At 40.3% G+C, this 18,872-nt stretch overlaps 1 protein-coding gene across 1 annotated transcript in view; it reads right to left on the reverse strand.

Annotated features, from left to right (window-relative positions):
* Positions 1-18,872, reverse strand: part of LOC150087615 (complement factor B-like) — a 286,583-nt gene that overhangs the window by 86,157 nt on the left and 181,554 nt on the right. Inside the window, exon 13 of the mRNA XM_090369826.1 lies at positions 17,815-17,984. Coding sequence (XP_090225952.1) covers positions 17,815-17,984 — 170 coding nt within the window. The remainder of the gene's footprint in view (positions 1-17,814; positions 17,985-18,872) is intronic.

An 18,872-nucleotide genomic window follows, 5' to 3' on the forward strand; every position in this document is an offset into this window, starting at 1 on the left:
CCTGGAGGGCGCCTCCGTAGCCAGGTGGGAAGGAGCAGCAGTGCGTAGCACACGCTTCTTGATTAGACCGGGGTTCGAGCCCGTCACCACCAAATATGGATGATGCGGAAAGGTCAGGGAATGACCACCGCATATCCGGAGCAATATGGCCTTAGTTGCTAATGCTCCTAAAAACCAAATAACTAACTAACTAACTCAACCTGGAGAGACTGTGCAAGGCTCATGGGGTAGAATTTTTCTTAGCGTGGTCTGTGCTTGTAAAATAGAAAGAGTGCAAGAATATTTGCTGATGCTATCAAGGCAGTGTTAGGTGGGTCAGAAAACTGCTAGCTTGGGGAAGTTTACAAACTAATAGAGTAACAGAAGCTGCAGCCAGACATTAAAGTGATTCTTGCACTGCTTCTATTGAAATGAGCAGCAGATTGGAAAGTCAGATGCTGTGGATTTCAAGGACTGCTGGTAGTCATCATGAAACAAGTAAATACATGTGTTGTTTTAGGGTAACTAATGGCAAGAATAGGTGCACTGTATACTTGCATGTACACAAATGTAGTATAGTAAATAAATTTGAGGAAAATGAGGTGATGGTCAAGATGTCAAATGCAGATATTTATGGGATATCAGAGATGTGGTATCACACAGATACAAGGAATGCAGAATTTGAATTTGTGGAGTACAATGCATACAGAAAGGATAGACAGGATGGAAAGGGAGGAGCAGTTATGCTGTTAAGAAACATAAAATCTAAGGAAGTGCATCCAGTTGACATGAGTGGACAGTGCAGTGCTGAGTCAGTTTGGTGTCACTGTTTCATGAATTGGGAAAGGGAAAATGAGAGTAGGAGTGTGTTATAGGCCTAATGACTTTGATGAGTACAATGAACAACTGTACAGAGAAATAGAATGGGCCAGTAAATCAGATTGTCTTATAATGGCAAATTTTAATTTCCCAGATGTAGACTACAACTTGTGCACTGGTCACTAGCACACTAGGAAGGCTTTTGTGGAATCATTGGATAATTCTTTTCTACATCAACATGTTTGAGAGTCAACCACAGGGAGAAATACTCCTGATCTGATTATCAGCAGTGATTATTCATTAGGTGGCAGTGATCACAGTGTACTGATTTGGGACTGACTCAAAGATGTAATTACCATCACGGGTAAAGGGAAGGGTTTTTGCTTTTGTGACTGTAACTACAGTGGTTTCAGGAAGTTTTAAATTCTATATGGTGGGACCAACTGATGATGTTACCAACAGCAAATTCTACATGGGAAGCATTCAAGGAATTAATCTTGGAAGCTACTAGGATTTTCATACCAACTAAGAAACACTGATCAAAGTTTAGGCACAAAAGGATGTCAGATGTATTAGCATTAGTAGAGGCGTATGATGCAAGAAAGCAAGCTATGCAGCATCAGCCAAAAAAAAAAAAAAAAACCCTCTTCCACTTCACCCCTCCATTCGTTCGAAATACCTGTCCAGCTAAGCCTTCAATTTATTTAGGCTATCAACTTCCATGACAAGGGATGGAAGTCTGTTCCACCAACCAACTACCCACTGGCTAAAGGCAAATTTCCACACGTCTATCCTACATCTGTCTTTCCTCAATTTGAATTTATGCCTTCTCAGGTGATTATTCTGAACAAGAGGAAGAATCCCCTCAGCACTGAGCATGTTCAAACCATTCAAGGCTTTATACACCTCTATCAAATCACCTCGCCAGTGCCTAGTCTCCAGACACTGTAATTTACAAAACTTAAGCCTTTCTTTGTAAGGGTACCCCTTTGTTCCATTCACTAATCTTGTTGCCATTCTCTGTACTCGTTCATGCAGCTCTACATCCTTCTTGAAATGAGGCCTCCAGACCTGTATACAGTACTCAAGGTGTGGCCTGACCATTGTCTTACACAAGGGAATAATCACCTCCTTATCCCTGCTAGAAATATTCCTGTATATCATTGACAAGACACCATGAGCTACTCTTGCAGCCCATCTGCACTGCTCAGAGAACTTCATATCTGCCTGCCCAATTACCCCCATGTCCTTTTCACTCTCTACCACTGTCACTGTAGTAACACAGAGTTGATATGGTGCTCTGGAGTTGCAGTTTCCCATATGTAGTACTTTCATCTGTCAATGTTAAACTTCATTTGCCACCTCTCAGCCCATCTGCTCAACCTTTCCAGATCCTGTTGCAGCAGCATAGTGTCAGTAGTGTCCTTGACAACCCTGCCAACATTTGTATCATCTGCAAACTTGGACTTTAAGCTTGATATACCATCATCAATATCATTTATAAATACAGAAAACAATAATAGACACAACAATGAACCCTGAGGGACTCCACTAATAACATTAGTCCACGATGAGCAGTGTCCATTGATTACCACTCTCTGTCTTCTCCCCTCAACCACCCCCTTTATCCATAGCAGCAATTTGCCTCCAATGCCACACTGCCCCAATTTGTGCAGCAGTCTTCCATGTGCAACAGTATCAAAAGCTTTTCTAAGATCCAAGTATATAATATCAAAGTTATTCCCTGCATCCAGTTCTTTTGTGACTGCATCATAGTATCCAATCAAATTGGTCAGGCAAGACTTCCCCTTAACAAAACCATGCTGTGTCCGAGCTATAACTGAAGTTTTGTCTAGATGATCCTGCAGTGCTTCTTTAACCAGTGCCTCCATTAATTTTCCTGGAACAGAAGTTGCACTCACAGGTCTACAATTACTTGTGTCGGCCTTTGATCCTCCTTAGTGAATTGGGGTCACATTTGCACATCTCCAGTCTGTGGGTACCTCCTCTGAGTCCAAGGAAGCTCTCATAATTATGGCTAAGGGTTTGCTTACTTCCTTTGCTGCCTCCTTTATTATAACTGGATAGATCCCATCCACCCCAGGTGCCTTTCTTGGGTTTATCTTTAACAATTTCTCCTCCACTTTACTCTCAGTTATTACAAGATTCTCTAGTTTACAGCCAGAGTTGAATATACCTCTGGCATTGCTCTCGCTGAATAACTCCTCACGTGTGAATGTCGATGCAAAATATTCATTTAGTTTGTTAGCTACCTGAGCAGGATCATCAACAGTTGACCCATCGATATCAAGTGGACCACTCTGATTCATCCCCTTCCTTCTAGAGATTACATAAGTAAAGAACTCTTTGCTGTTTTTCTTTGAATCCTTTGCCAAAGATTTCTTGTAATCTGCCTTTGCCTGCCTAACATCCTTTGTAACTTGGTTACAGATCAACTTGTATTTATCATAGGCTTCTGTGACATGTGTTAATTTATATGTATCCCATGCATTTTTCTTCTCTGTCACATGTCTCATTAGTTCATCTGACATCCATTTAGGCCTAAACCTTAAACAATATTTATTAGTTGGTATGTAAAGCCTAGTAGCTTCCAAGATAAGTTCTTTGAATTTGCTTTTGGTAACATCTTCAGTTGGTACCACTGTACAGAATTTAAATACTGTCTCAGACCATCGTAGTCGCCTTTACGAAAGCAATAACCCTTCCCTTTACCCCTGATGGTTGTTACCTCTTTGAGTAAATCCCACTTCAGCACACTGTGATCACTGCCACCTAGTGCTTCCTTTATCTGCAGATTCTTAATGCATGACGAATCACTGCTGATAATCAAATCAAGAGTATTACTCCCTCTAGTTGCCTCCTGAACATGCTGATGTAGAAAACACTCATCCAATAAGTCCACAAAAGCATTGCTAGTGTGTGAGTGATCAAACCACAAATTCCAGTCAGTAACTGGGAAATTAAAATCCTCCATTATAAGACTCTCTGATTTACTGGCCCACTCTATTTCCCTGTACAGTTTCTTATTACACTCATCAGAGTCAGTAGGCCTATAACACACTCCAACTCTCAATTTTGATCTCCCAATGCTTATGTCACACCAAACTGACTCGACACTGCACTGTCCAGCGATGTCGACTGGCTTCACTTCCTTGGTTTTTATGTATTTCTTAACTAATAGCATAATCCCTCCACCCTTCCTATCCTGTCTATCCTTTCTGTAGACGTTGTACTCCCCAAATTGCAGTTCTGCATCCCTTATATCTGTGTGACACCACGTCTATGATATCCCAACAATATCTGCCTTTGATGCTTTGAGTAATACCTCAAATTCATCAAATTTATTTACCAAACTCCTAGCATTGGTGTACTCGCAAGTATACATGCACCTTTTCCTATTCTTAGCTACCCTAACACAACCCATGTGTTTACTTTTACCGCAATGACTCCCAGCAGTCTCTGAAATATCCTGCATCTTGTTTTCCATGATTCTGCTCATTCCAATAGAAGCAGTGCAAGAATCACTTTCACCTCTGCCAGTGGCTACTGTTAATCTATTAGTCCTTGTATCCCCCCAAAGCTAGCAGTTTTCCGACCCACCTAACACTGCCTCGATAGCATCAGCAAATATTCTTGCACCCTTTCTATTTAAGTGTATTCGATCCGTATAGAAACAGTCTCTCCTGTTAACAAGTACAGACCAGGCTGAAAAAAATTCTACCCCCTTGATCCTTGCACAATCTTTCCAGGGCCGAATTGATCGACAAGGCTCTCATCAATAGATTCAAGGCTCTCATCAATAGATCAAGACCAATAGATTGACAGTAGCCACTGGCAGAGGTGAAAGAGATTCTTGCACTGCTTCTATTAGAATGAGCAGAAGCCTGGAAAACAAGATGCATCGTATTTCAGAGACTGCTGGGAGCCATTGCGGTACAAGTAAACACATGGGTTGTGTTAGGGTAGCTAAGAATAGAAACAGGTGCAGGTATACTTGCGTGTACACCAATGCTAGGAGTTTAGTAAATAAATTTGATGAATTTGAGGTATTGCTCAAAACATCAAAGGCAGATATTGTTGGGATATCAGAGATGTGGTGTCACACAGATATAAGGGATGCAGAACTGCAATTTGGGGAGTACAATGTCTACAGAAAGGATAGACAGGATAGGAAGGGGGGAGGGGTTATGCTATTAGTTAAGAAACACATAAAAACCAAGGAAGTGAAGCCAGTCGACATCGCCGGACAGTGCAGTGTTGAGTCAGTTTGGTGTGACATAAGCATTGGGAGATCAAAATTGAGAGTAGGAGTGTGCTATAGGCCTAATGACTCTGATGAGTATAATAAGAAACTGTACAGGGAAATAGAGTGGGCCAGTAAATCAGAGAGTCTTATAATGGGAGATTTTAATTTCCCAGATATTGACTGGAATTTGGGGGCTGGTTACTCACACACTAGCAGGGCTTTTGTGGATTTATTGGATGATTGTTTTCTACATCAGCATGTTCGGGAGGCAACTAGAGGGGGTAATACTCTTGATTTGATTATCAGCAGTGATTCTTCATGCATTAAGAATCTGCAGATAAACGAACCACTAGGTGGCAGTGATCACAGTGTGCTGAAGTGGGATTTACTCAAAGAGGTAACTACCATTAGGGGTAAAGGGAAGGGTTATTGCTTCCGTAAAGGCGACTACGATGGACTGAGACAGTATTTAAATTCTATACAGTGGGACCAACTGATGATGTTACCAACAGCAAATTCAAAATGGGAAGCATTCAAAGAACTTATCTTGGAAGCTACTAGGCTTTACATACCAACTAAGAAATATTGTTCAAGGTTTAGGCCAAAATGGATGTCAGATGAACTAATGAGGCATATGGCAGAGAAGAAAAATGCATGGGATACTTACAAATTAACACATGACACAGAAGCCTATGATAGATACAAGTTGATATGCAACCAAGTTACAAAGGAGGTTAGGCAGGCAAAGGCAGATTACGAGAAATCCTTGGCAAGGGATGCAAAGAAAAACAGCAAAGAGTTCTTTACTTATGTTAACTCTAGAAGGAAGAGGATGAATCAGATTGGTCCACTTGATCTTGATGGGTCAACTGTTGATGATCCTGCTCAGGTAGCTAACAAACTAAATGAATATTCTGCATCGACATTCACACATGAGGAGTTATTCAGCAAGGGGAATGCCAGAGGTGTATTCAACTCTAGCAGTAAGCTACAGAATCTTGAAATAACTGGGAGTAAAGTGGAGGAGAAACTGTTGAAGATAAACACAAGAAAGGCACCCAGGGTGGATGGGATCTATCCAGTTATATTAAAGGAGGCAGCAAAGGAAGTAAGCAAACCCTTAGCCATAATTATGAGAGCTTCCCTGGACTCAGAGGAGGTTCCCATAGACTGGAAATGTGCAAATGTGACCCCAATTCACCAAGGAGGATCAAAGGCTGACACAAGTAATTATAGACCTGTGAGCTTAACTTCTGTTCCAGGAAAATTAATGGAGGCATTGGTTAAAGAAGCACTGCAGGATCATTTAGACAAGACTTCAGTTATAGCTCAGACACAGCATGGTTTTGTTAAGGGGAAGTCTTGCCTGACCAACTTGATTGGATATTATGATGCAGTCACAAAAGAACTGGATGCAGGGAATAACTTTGATATTATATACTTGGATCTTAGAAAGGCTTTTGATACTGTTGCACATGGAAGACTGCTACACAAATTGGAGCAGTGTGACATTGGAGGCAAATTGCTGCTATGGATAAAGGGGTGGTTGAGGGGGAGAAGACAGAGAGTGGTAATCAATGGACACTGCTCATCGTGGACTAATGTTATTAGTGGAGTCCCTCAGGGCTCAGTGTTGGGTCCATTATTGTTTTCTGTATTTATAAATGATATTGATGATGGTATATCAAGCTTAATGTCCAAGTTTGCAGATGATACAAAGGTTGGCAGGGTTGTTAAGGACACTACTGACACTATGCTGCTGCAACAGGATCTGGAAAGGTTGAGCAGATGGGCTGAGAGGTGGCAAGTGAAGTTTAACATTGACAAATGTAAAGTACTACACATGGGAAACAGCAACCCCAGAGCAACGTATCAACTCTGTGGTACTACACTGACAGTGGTAGAGAATGAAAGGGACTTGGGGGTGGTTGTGCAGGCAGATATGAAGTTCTCTGAGCAGTGCAGACGGGCTGCAAGAGTAGTTCATGGAGTATTGTCAATGATATACAGGAATTTTTCCAGCAGGGATAAGGAGGTAATTATTCCATTGTATAAGGCAATGGTCAGGCCACACCTAGAGTACTGTATACAGGTCTGGAGGCCTCATTTCAAGAAGGATGTAGAGCTGCTGGAACGAGTACAGAGAAGGGCAACAAGATTAGTGAATGGAACAAAGGGGTGCTCTTACGAAGAAAGGCTTAAGTTTTGCAAATTACAGTGTCTGGAGACTAGGCACCAGCGAGGTGATCTGATAGAGGTGTATAAAGCCTTGAATGGTTTAAGCATGCTCAATCCTCTAGCTCAGAAAAATCACCTGAGAGGGCATAAATTCAAATTGAGGAAAGACAGATGTAGGATAGACGTGAGGAAATTTGCCTTTAGCCAGCGGGTGGTTGGTTGGTGGAACAGACTTCCATCCCTTGTGGTGGAGGTTGATAGCCTAAATAAGTTTAAGGCTCAGCTGGACAGGTATTTGGAACGGACAGAGGGGTGAAGTGGAAGTGGGTTTTTTTTTTTTTTTTTTTGGCTGATGCTGCATAAGCTTGCTTTCTTGCATCAAATGCCTCTACTAATGCTAATGCTAATGCTAATCATATACTCCCTCCTATCGTGTCTGGGCAGAATTGCAGACACTTTCAAATTCAACCCTAATTCATGGCTTTTTTTCAACAGTGACCTTTAATTGTTAAGTAATTCTGCCAGTCTCTTCTTTCTTCTGAACAATTGTTTTAGATGAATTTCTGGCCTTGGATCTGGGTTAGCCTTTGCAGATGATTTTATTCTCCTTGTAAAAGGAAACACAAAAGTGGTTGTAGAGCAAAGATCACATGCCATCATGCAACTGAAGGCACAGATGCAGAGGCTCAGGATATCACCGGAAAAAACTAAATCTATACTTTTGAAAGGAAATGTAAGGAGACCTCCTCAAATTAAAATTAATGAAATAACCATAAAAATGGTATCAGAACTAAAATATCCTAGGGGGATTGTTTTTGACTCAAAATTAACTTTTTATCCCCTTTTGGCATAATTAGAAAAAAATGTGAAATTATGCAGGCATGATTCCCAGGATCAGTCAGGCAGACTGGGGGCTCAAAAGATAGACGCTGGCATCATATACTGCATGGTGTTTTTGCCTGTCATCACCTATGGAGCCGGTGCATGGTTTTTACCCGCACAGCCATAGTCAGAAACAGGAACAAATTTAAGACAATTCAGAGAAGAGTACTTCTCACTATCTCCAGGGCATGTTGCACTGTGAGCAAACTGGTGCTCTCCCAGCTAGTATCTGCATTCCTTTATTTGGAAACAGCCAAAATAGGCTTATATTATAGACTCAGGAAGGGCACACCCACCGAATTTCTGGGGATAGCATCAAGGCTGATAGAAAAATAATAGCCACAAAGCTCCATGAGCAATGGCAATCAAATTGAAAGCAGGAAACCAGAGGTGCTGTTTCCAAAAGGTTTCTACTACAGATGGCAATGGTTAGTCCAAAGCCACCAAATGTGGTACATCCCTGGGCTTTTTATTATTATTATTATTATTATTATTATTAGCCATATAGTGCAAGGAAGCCTAAAGCTTATGCTGCACCAGCCAAAAAAAAAAAATTTCCAAGTTACCCTGAGAGAGAGAGAGAGAGAGAGAGAGAGAGAGAGAGAGAGAGGAATCACCATGAAAGAGAAGAATGATGATATCCAACTCAGGACCCTGGGTGTGCCAAGCTCATACTCTCCAGATGTAAGCCCCTGGGGTTAACAACCTTCATATTGACAGGTCATGGCTCCCTAAAGCAAATCTAACTTCCTTAGGGTTGACTGATGACCCAAATTATACCTGTGGCGAGAGTGAAGACTCGGCACACATTCTTTAAGAACGTACAATCTATGAAATCCAGAGAACACAGTTAATCGCTGAAATTGGCCCGTTCCAAGGAGACAGGAACCTCAATTTAATATAGATGAAAAAAATATATATGAAACATTTACAAACTTTATTCAACAAGTATTAGAAATCAGATTAAACATGCAGAGACATGCCCTACAACCTCCCCCACAGCCAAGCAATAATCCACGGCCAAAGTGCTCATGTCTCCCACCACACCCAGATGATGACATTTTAATCTGCCAGGGTAGCTGTAAACAGCACCTAGATTGGATATAACTGAATTGACGACTGGTCCTCCCCTAAGGTTATCCTGCCACAAGTAGGGAACTGGGCCCCACACTCACTCACTAAGCATTAGCATTAGTAGAGGCATATGATGCAAAAAAGCAAGCTTATACTGCTGTATAAGCTTGTTTTCACTCCAAAAGTTTGTCCTCTTCTTCTTTGAATTTATTTAAGCTATCAACTTCCACAATGAAAGATGGAAGTTTGTTCCAGCGATCAACTACCAACTAGCTAAAGGCAAATTTCCACACATCTCTTTTACAATTGTCTATCCTCGATTTCAGTTTATGCCCCCTCAGGTTTGTAATCTGAGCAAGAGGAAGAATCCCATCAGCATTGAGCCTGCTCAATCCATTCAAGGCCTTCTACATCTCAATCAGATTACCTCGCAGGTGCCTAGTCTCCAGATGCTGCAATTTGCAGAACTTAAGCCTTTCTTCATAAGAGCACTCTTTGCTTCCCTCACCAGTCTTGTTACCCTTCTCTTGTTCTAGAACAAGAGAAGGGCAACAAGTACTGTTGTACTAGTTCTAGCAACTCTACATCCTTCCTAAAATGAGGCTTCCAGACCTGTATGCAGTACTCAAGGTGTGGCCTGACCACTGCCTTATACAAGGGGACAATCACCCCCTTATCTCTGATAACAAAATTGATGTATATCCTTGACAAGACCCCCATGATCTACTCTGACAGCCTGTCTGCACTGTTAGAAAATTTTATAGCTGACTGCAAAATTACCCCCAGGTCTACGTGAATATAAAGGTGAGAGAGATGTATGGGCAGCCAGGGAAACAACTCAGTTGAATAATAGTAGTAAGCTTGCAGGGGATGCAATGTAGAATAAAAGAAGGATGAATGAAATGAATGCATGTGAAAGAATTGAGTGAACGTGCTGGCACTGAATGAATGTGATAGAATGAAATATAAATTATGGTAAAAGGTAAAGAATGTGAAGTTATGGTGAAAGAAAGCAACCGAGCATGGAAGCAAAAGAGAGTGTATGAGAGTTTTGGTAAATGTGATTGAATGAACGCATGAATGTAATTGAGAGTATGGAAACACACACACACACACTTGTTAAATATATAGTTTTAAAGTATACATACTATAGAGCAAGTATACATACTAATAATAGAGCAAGCTTATCTGCGAAAAGATCTAAACCTCCCAAGGACTTCTTAATTCATTTCACAAATATACGTGGTCTCAATTCTAATCTCAACGATGTCCATTTCCACTTGCAGTCTTCAAAACCCCATGTACTTTTTCTGACAGAATCTCAGTTATCGGTTGATTCAACTACTGCTCATCTCAGTTGCCCAAATTATTCACTGTACGATTCCTGTCGCCTCAAAGGTGGTACTTGTGCATATGTCCGTTCTGATATTCCCTGTCAGAGACTTGGCAATTTAGAATCTCCTCTCTTTGATCTTCTCTGGCTTAAAATCTCTCTGTTTCATTGTGTAAAATTCATCTGTTGTCTCTACCGTTCTCCCAACTCCACTAATCACTTGGAGCTCTTTGACTTCCCCTCTTTGCAACTTGACTATCTCCAGTCCAACTTTCCTAACAGAGAAGTTATTTTCCTTGGTGATTTTAACGTTCACAACTCCAGCTGGCTTCAGTTTTCTAGTCACACCGACCCAGCAGGTCGAGATGCTGAGGCTTTTGCAATTACTAATGACCTAGCACAGATTGTTCATTTACCTACAAGAATACCGGACAATCCTAATCATACAGCCAATACGCTTGATCTTTTTCTCACAAACAACCCTTCTAAGTACAAGGTTGAAGTGAGATGTCCTTTAGGCACTTCAGATCACAACTTGGTGATTGTCTCTTCTCCAATGGAACCTTTATCTCATGGCTATTCCCAACCTCGTATTTGTTGTTGTTGTTGTTGTTGGGTTTAACGACACAAAGGCTACTTGGGCCATATTGTGTCTTCTAATAGTGAATATGAAATAATATCTATATTTTATGATATATTTGTATCCGGTTTAGGAAAGTATATAGTTCCTTTTTATTAGAATCATCTCCCAGAATCCCCCCCCCCCAACCTCGTATTGTTTGGCATTACAAGAATGCAAAATGGGATGACCTGCGAGACTTCTTTTCTTCCCCTTGGTCTGATTACTGTTTCAAAACTTCTGATGTCAACGTTTGCTCAGATCGTGTCAGTGAAATTATTCTTGCAGGAATGGAATCCTTTATCCCACACTCCACTTTAAAATCTCGTCCTTTATCTAAACCTTGGTTTTCCAATAAATGTGCTAAGGCTGTTCAAGAGAAGAATGTTGCATATCGTAATTGGCTTGTTTCTAATTCTTCAGTTTCATTTTCTGCCTACACCAAAGCTCGCAACAATTGTAAAGCAGTTATTAATCAGTCCAAACTAGAGTTTGAACAGGCTAAGAGTAGAAAACTTGCTTCTTGCCCTAATGGTAGCCGAGCATTCTGGTCTCTTGCCAAAGCTATTGGCCGCAACTTTTGCCCATCTCTGCTCCCACCTCTGTCCAAACCAGATGGTTCTGTTGTCACTTCAGCCAAGGATAAAGCTGACCTGCTAGCATCCCATTTTTCTTCGAGCCCATGTATTAATGATCTTGGTAAAACACCTCCCACCATTCCTAACACACTCCATTCAATGCCTCCTGTGGTCTTCCGTCAAAAGGTTATCAGAAGGATTTTGATGAATCTTGATGTTAAGAAAGCTCCAGGTCCTGATGGTATTTCTCCACTTGTTCTCAAAACCTGTGCTCCTGAACTTACTCCTATTCTTTGCCGCCTTTTTTCACTTTCTTATTCCAAAGGTGTTTTTCCTTCTGCTTGGAAATTTGCTCATATCCAGCCAGTTCCTAAAAAGGGTGACAAATCCGTCCCATTGCAATTACTTCTACTCTTTCTAAAGTAATGGAGAAATCAATTAACCACCAACTCTTAAACTACCTAGAAACCTTCCGTCTGATCAACGATCACCAGTATGGATTCCGCCAGTGTCGATCCACTGGTGAAATCCTGGCTTATGTTACCCATTTATGGACTACTTCAATGGAAAGGTTTGATGAAACACAAGCAGTTGCTCTTGACATCTCAAAGGCTTTTGATCGTGTTTGGCATAAAGGTCTTCTAAACAAGCTTCCATCTTATGGTTTGCCAACTGTTTTTAGTAATTGGTTATCCAGTTTTCTCTCTGATCGCTCACTGAGGGTGATGGTAGATGGCTCTCTGTCTTCTAACTTCTCCACTAATGCCGGTGTCCCCCAAGGTTCAGTTCTTTCCCCCACTCTTTTCCTCTTGTATATCAATGACCTTCTTCCATTGACTGGAAATCCTATCCATAGTTTTGCCGATGATAGCACATTGCATTCAACTTTCCATTTTGAGAAATCTTGTCCAGCTCAATCAGCTTCAAGTTTTCGAAAATCTGCTGCCAATTCCTTAAATGCCGATCTTCAGTTAATTCTCCAGTGGGGCAAAGACAACTTAGTTGATTTCAACCCTTCTAAAACTCAATCTTGTCTTATATCTCACAAAAAGGATTCTTCTGCTCCTATGCTTATCTTTAGTGACACTCCGATTTCTAGGCAAAATAATATATCTCTTTTGGGGATTACCCTGAATTCTAATCTCTCTCTTGGCACAAGCACATTACAAATATTGCTTCCTCTGCATCTAAAAAACTTGGTTTTCTCTTTCGCTCTCGGCGTTACTTTTCTCCCAAACAGCTGCTCACTCTGTATAAATCACAAATCCGCTCTGCCATGGAATATTGTTCCCACATGTGGGGTGGTGCCCCCAAAACCTCTCTCAGGCTTCTTGATTCCATTCAGAAGAGGGCAGTTAGGTTAATTAATGATTCATCTCTAACAGAGTCTCTCCACTCGCTTTCTCATAGACGCACTGTTTCTGCTGCATGCCTCTTCTACAGATACTTTCATGGGCACTGTTCTTCTGAATTGGCTTCTATAATTCCCGCTCTCTCTTTCAAAACAGTCCGAACACGTGCCGCCACCAGCCAACATCCATTTACTGTCCAACTTTTCATCTTCCTCATTTATTCATTCAACTGCCGTTTTCTGGAACAACCTTCCTTCATACGTATTTCCTGAAAATTACAATCTACAGAAGTTCAAGTCCAATATCAACAAATATCTTCTTTCGTCTTCTCAACCTCCAACCCAAGCACGGTACTAAATAATATAGGTTATAATACCTCTCGTGTTTGGGGTTCTCATAAAAAAAAAAAAAAAAAAAAAAAAACTAACACAAATGAACTTAGTTACCAACAATACACCCACTGCATTGCTCCCTGGCAATCAAGACATGAACCGGGACTGCACCCCAACTGAATAGTAGTACAGTAGTAAGTTGAGAGGCCTGAGGATGCAGTGAAAAGAGAGTGGAATTGAATAACTAAAACAAATGCTTAAAAGAATGAATGGAAGCATGTGATATGTGTGAGTGAGAAAGAACACAAATTTTAATTTTTAGTAAGTTTTATTAATACTAGCCCTTATTTTGGCTGTTCTTTAAATTTAAACTATTTTATTTAAGTAAGTATTAAAGTATTTTGTCTTAAATTTCACTACACACTACTACAATTTCCAAATGGTGTGAGAAAGTGAATGGATGTATGGGAATTAAAAACATAATTTAACTGAAAAAAAAAAAAAAAAAAGGAAGCATAAAAGGCAGAATGGAAGTAGATTGCGAATGAGGGTATCCCCCCCATACCGGATTAGATAATGAGCAGGTGGCCATTTATAGTCTCCTGTCCATCCAACCATGCACTGATTATTTAGCTGGCATGGTGTGGGATTCAGGCACTGGTCAGCAGGATTTGATCCCTGACCAGTGTGGGACAAAGCACCAAACAGGCACTCCAACACAGGGATCCCTTTCCCTATGCACTGTCACTCCTACCACCTGGGCTGGTTGTTCTCTCACACCCCTCTCCCTTCCCTTCCTAGGTCACACCCTCCTTCGCCTCGTGGTTACCCCACTGGCAACTATCACCTCCCACTCCTAGAGCAGGACGCCATCCTGCTCTGGAGGGACTTCTGTCCCCCCCTTTCTTGTGAAAATACAAGGCTAAGAGGCTGGATGAACAACACACACAACCAACACTAAAACTACACGAACAGTCGCTAACATATATAAATATGGCCTTTACAGAGTTTGCATTCACCACATTGTTTCATGCGGAGTTGGGGGAACCCTCGAAGCTGCATTACAATTAACACTATACACTATTTAGTATGTTGTAAACAATTCCGAAATTCATAAATTCAAATTACAGGGCTTGAGGTTTAGATTAGATTGTGGGAAGTTTTCTTTTAGTCAGCGAGTTATTGATGGCTGGAACAAAAAAAAAGTTGCCCTCACAGGTAATTGAGGCTGACAGTTTGAATAAATTCAAAGGTCTACTAGATACTTGTGTGAGCAGGAAAGCATATAATTTGTGTTTCCTTATCTACTTGGTTGTTTTTTTTTTTTTTTTTTTGCTGATGCTGTATAAGCTTGCTTTCTTGCATCATATCCCTCAACTAATGCTAATGCTAAAGGGCAACACAAGTAATTACAGACCTGTTAGTTTAACTTCTGTTCCAGGAAAATTAATGGAAGCACTGGTTAAAGAAGCACTGTAGGATCATCCAGACAAGACTTGAGTTATAGCTCTGGCATAGGATCATTTGTTAAGGGGATGTCTTGTCTGGCCAATTTGATTGGATACTGTGATATGGTCACAAAAGAACTGGATGCAAAGAATATATTGATATCACATATTTGGATCTTAGTAAGGCTTTTGATACTGTTGCACATGGAAGACTGCTGCACAAATTAGTATTAGTAACGGCCATATGGTGCAAGAAAGCCTATGGCTTATGCTGCACCAGCCAAAAAAAAAAAACCCGAACAAAACAATGATAAAAACAAAAATTAAATAAATAAATAAATAATAATAATTAATAAATAAATAAAAATAATAAAATGAAATAAAAAATAAATAAAAAGGAAATTAATCTTATCATCCTATGCGCTTCCCTTACCCGAAAGTACTATCCAGATGACCTTTGAATTTCCCCAAACTGTCGGCCTCTACCACCCATGAAGGCAACTTATTCCAGTTATTTATAACTCGCTGACTAAAATAAAACTTCCTGCAGTTCAATCTAAACATTTCCCCCCGTAACTTGAATTTATGTCCCCTAGTTCTAGCATCATTTATAATCTTGAAAATTTTGTCCTCATTCATTTTACTGATGCCTCTCAGAGCCTTAAACACTTCAATCAAATCTCCTCTAAGGTGTCTAGTTTCCAAACTCTGCAACCCACATATTCGAAGTCTTTCTTCATAAGGACGCCCTTTTGCCGATCTCACCAGGCGAGTTACCCTTCTTTGCACCCTTTCAAGAAGCTTGATGTCTTTCTTTAGGTGCGGTCTCCATACTTGAACACAGTATTCCAAGTGTGGTCTAACATAAGCCTTATATAATGGGATTATCACGTCGCTATCTCTACTTGCAAAAGTTCGATAGGACACCATGGGCCTTCCTTGCAACCTGTTTACAATGCTCAGAGAATTTCATGTCTGACCGTATCGTAACACCCAAGTCCCTTTCCTCCAGTACTGGGTTTAGTTGAACTCCACCAAGTGAATAAGTTATTTTGGGATTACTGTTTCCCAGGTGTAATACCTTACACTTTGTTGGATTAAAGCACAGCTGCCATTTTTCTGACCATTCTTGAAGTCTATCTAGGTCTCTCTGAAGAAGCTCAGCTTGACAGTGATCATTAACTACTCTACCAATTTTAACATCATCTGCAAATTTAGACATCACGCCCTCTATCCCTTCATCAATGTCGTTTATGAAAATTAAAAACAACAGTGGTCCTAATACTGATCCTTGGGGAACCCCACTTCTTATATCAACCCAATCTGAGGAATAGCCATTTATCACAACCCTCTGCCTCCTGCCCTGAAGCCATCCTTCTATCCATCTAAGGATTTTCCCAGTGATTCCAACCTGTTCCAGCTTATAAAGCAACCGCTCATGTGGGACTGAGTCAAAAGCTTTGCTGAAATCTAAATAAACAATGTCGAAATTATTCCCTAAATCCAGCTCGTTAGTGACCCTTTCGAAATAGCGAACCAGATTTGTTAAACATGATTTTCCCTTTACAAAACCATGCTGAGTATCCTTGAGAATTTCAATTCGATCCAAATGATCCTGAATTCCACCCTTGATCATTGCCTCCATGATTTTCCCTACTACTGAAGTCAGACTGACAGGTCGATAATTTCCAACTTCACTTTTAGAGCCACCCTTATGTATGGGAGATACATTTGCACTTTTCCAATCCAAGGGAATCTCCCCAGAGTCTAGTGATGCTCGCATAATTAGCCTCAGTGGTTCAATGTTCAATGATGAGACACCACAAGTGTAGCTTGTGGTGTCTCATCAATGATATATAGGAATTTTTCTAGCAGAGACAAGCAGGTGATTATCCCTTTGTATAAGGCAATGGTCAGGCCATACCTTGAGTACTGTATACAGGTCTGGTGGCCTCATTTTAAGAAGGATGTACAGCTGCTGGAATGAGTAAATAGAAGGGTAACAAGCTTAGTGAATGGAACAAAGGGAATGTTACAGACCTTTAGGAAGGAAGTAGATTTACTTGAGCGTGTACAGAGAAGGGCAACAAGATTGGTGATGGAAATGAACGGAACCTCTTACCAAGAGAGGCTTAAATTGCAGTGGCTGGAGACTAGGCACCAGCGCGGTGATCTGATTGAGGTGTATAAGGCCTTGAATGGGTTGAGCACGCTGAATTCTGATGGGATCCTTCCACTTGTTCAGATTACGAACCTAAGGGGGCATAAATTCAAATTAAGAAAAGACAGATGTAGAATAGATGTGCGGAAATTTGCAATCAAGACATGCAACCGGGACTGCACCCCAACTGAATAGTAGTACAGTAGTAAGTTGAGAGGCCTGAGGATTCAGTGCAAAGAGAGTGGAATTGAATAACTAAAACAAATGCTTAAAAGAATGAATGGAAGCATGTGATATGTGTGAGTGAGAAAGAACACAAATTTTAATTTTTAGTAAGTTTTATTAATACTAGCCCTTATTTTGGCTTTAGCCAGCGGGTGGTTAATTGCTGGAACAAACTTCCATCTGTCGTTGTGGAAGTTGATAGGTTGAATAAATTTAAGGAGGAACCGGACAGGCATTTGGAGGGAATGGTGTGATTTTTTTTTTTTTTTTTTGGCTGATGCTGCATAAGCTCATACATTTGCTTTCTTGCATCACATGCCACTACTACTACTACTACTACCTCATCATTAACAAGTAAACTATAGTCATACAGTGCAAGAAAGCCGACGTTTGCTAGGCTTCCTTGCAGTGTGTGACTATAGTTTGAAAATAAAAAGATTGAAAACTGCTTGGTGTAGGCAATTATTTTTCCATATAGACTTTCCAGATTGGCTCTATTATGTAGTAATATAAGTAATTATTCCTTTAAAAATGAGTTGAAAAGGATGAAAATTTATAATGGCTTACCACTGCATCTTTAGGGTCGGGAAATTTTTTTTTTTTCATATAGAGAGCTGCCATCCATGGCCAAGGTGTGTCTGCTTCCTCTCCACCTATAATTCTTTCACGGACATCCCGTTTAGCCCTTTTACTCTTTTTTGCTATATGATCCAGTCCAAGTCCACATACAGAGTAATCTAAATAAAATAAAATAAAAAGTATAGTAATTTTACACAGTAAAAAGCTAATTACATTACACAGATACCACACAGAATAATCTCAAGGATATCTTAATGTGTATAAAACTCAATTTAATATTAGTATTAATATTGGAGACAGTGAGTATGTATTTAGCAAAAATAGAGAAGATGGAAGGGTTGGTGGTGTCAGGCTTCTTATCAAAAGCAGCCTGAGTGCAAAAGGAGCTTTTCCTGAGTCTTAAGTTAGCATTAGCATTAGTAGAGGCATACAATGCAAGAAAGCAAGCTTATGCAGAATCAGCCAAAAAAAAAATCCCTCCCATTTCACCCCTCCATTCGTTCCAAATGCCTGTCCAGCTCAGTCTTAAATTTATTTAGACTATCAACTTTCACAACAAATGATGGAAGTCTGTCCCAACAATCAACTACCAGCAGGCTAAAGGCAAATTTCTGCACATCTATTCTACAACTGTCTTTCCTCAATTTGCCTCAAGTTACATCTGCCAGCACAGAATCTGTTTGATGTGAGTTAGTTATAAGCAAAGGTATAATGAGAATGGGAGTAATATACTGAACAGAAGATTGTGAAGAATATGACAAGTGTTTTTAGACACAAATGGAATGGGCAAGTAGGTCAAACATTTCTGATTATGGGTGATTTTGATCTACCACAGATTGATTGGAATAAGTGGGAGGAAAACTCACTTAGGGAAAAAATTTTCTAAATAAACTACATTATTATTATTATCATTATTATTTGTATCAGTGTGTCAGAGATAATACTAGGGGTGAGAATATTCTTGACCTCATCATTATTCACAAAGTATATGACATCACTGGACTTAAAATACAAGAACCATTGGGAGGGAGTCATCATGCAATTGT

This window comes from Mastigoproctus giganteus, chromosome 3, assembly GCF_048544385.1.
Source record: "Mastigoproctus giganteus isolate SK-2022 chromosome 3, ASM4854438v1, whole genome shotgun sequence".
NCBI lineage: Eukaryota > Metazoa > Arthropoda > Arachnida > Uropygi > Thelyphonidae > Mastigoproctus > Mastigoproctus giganteus.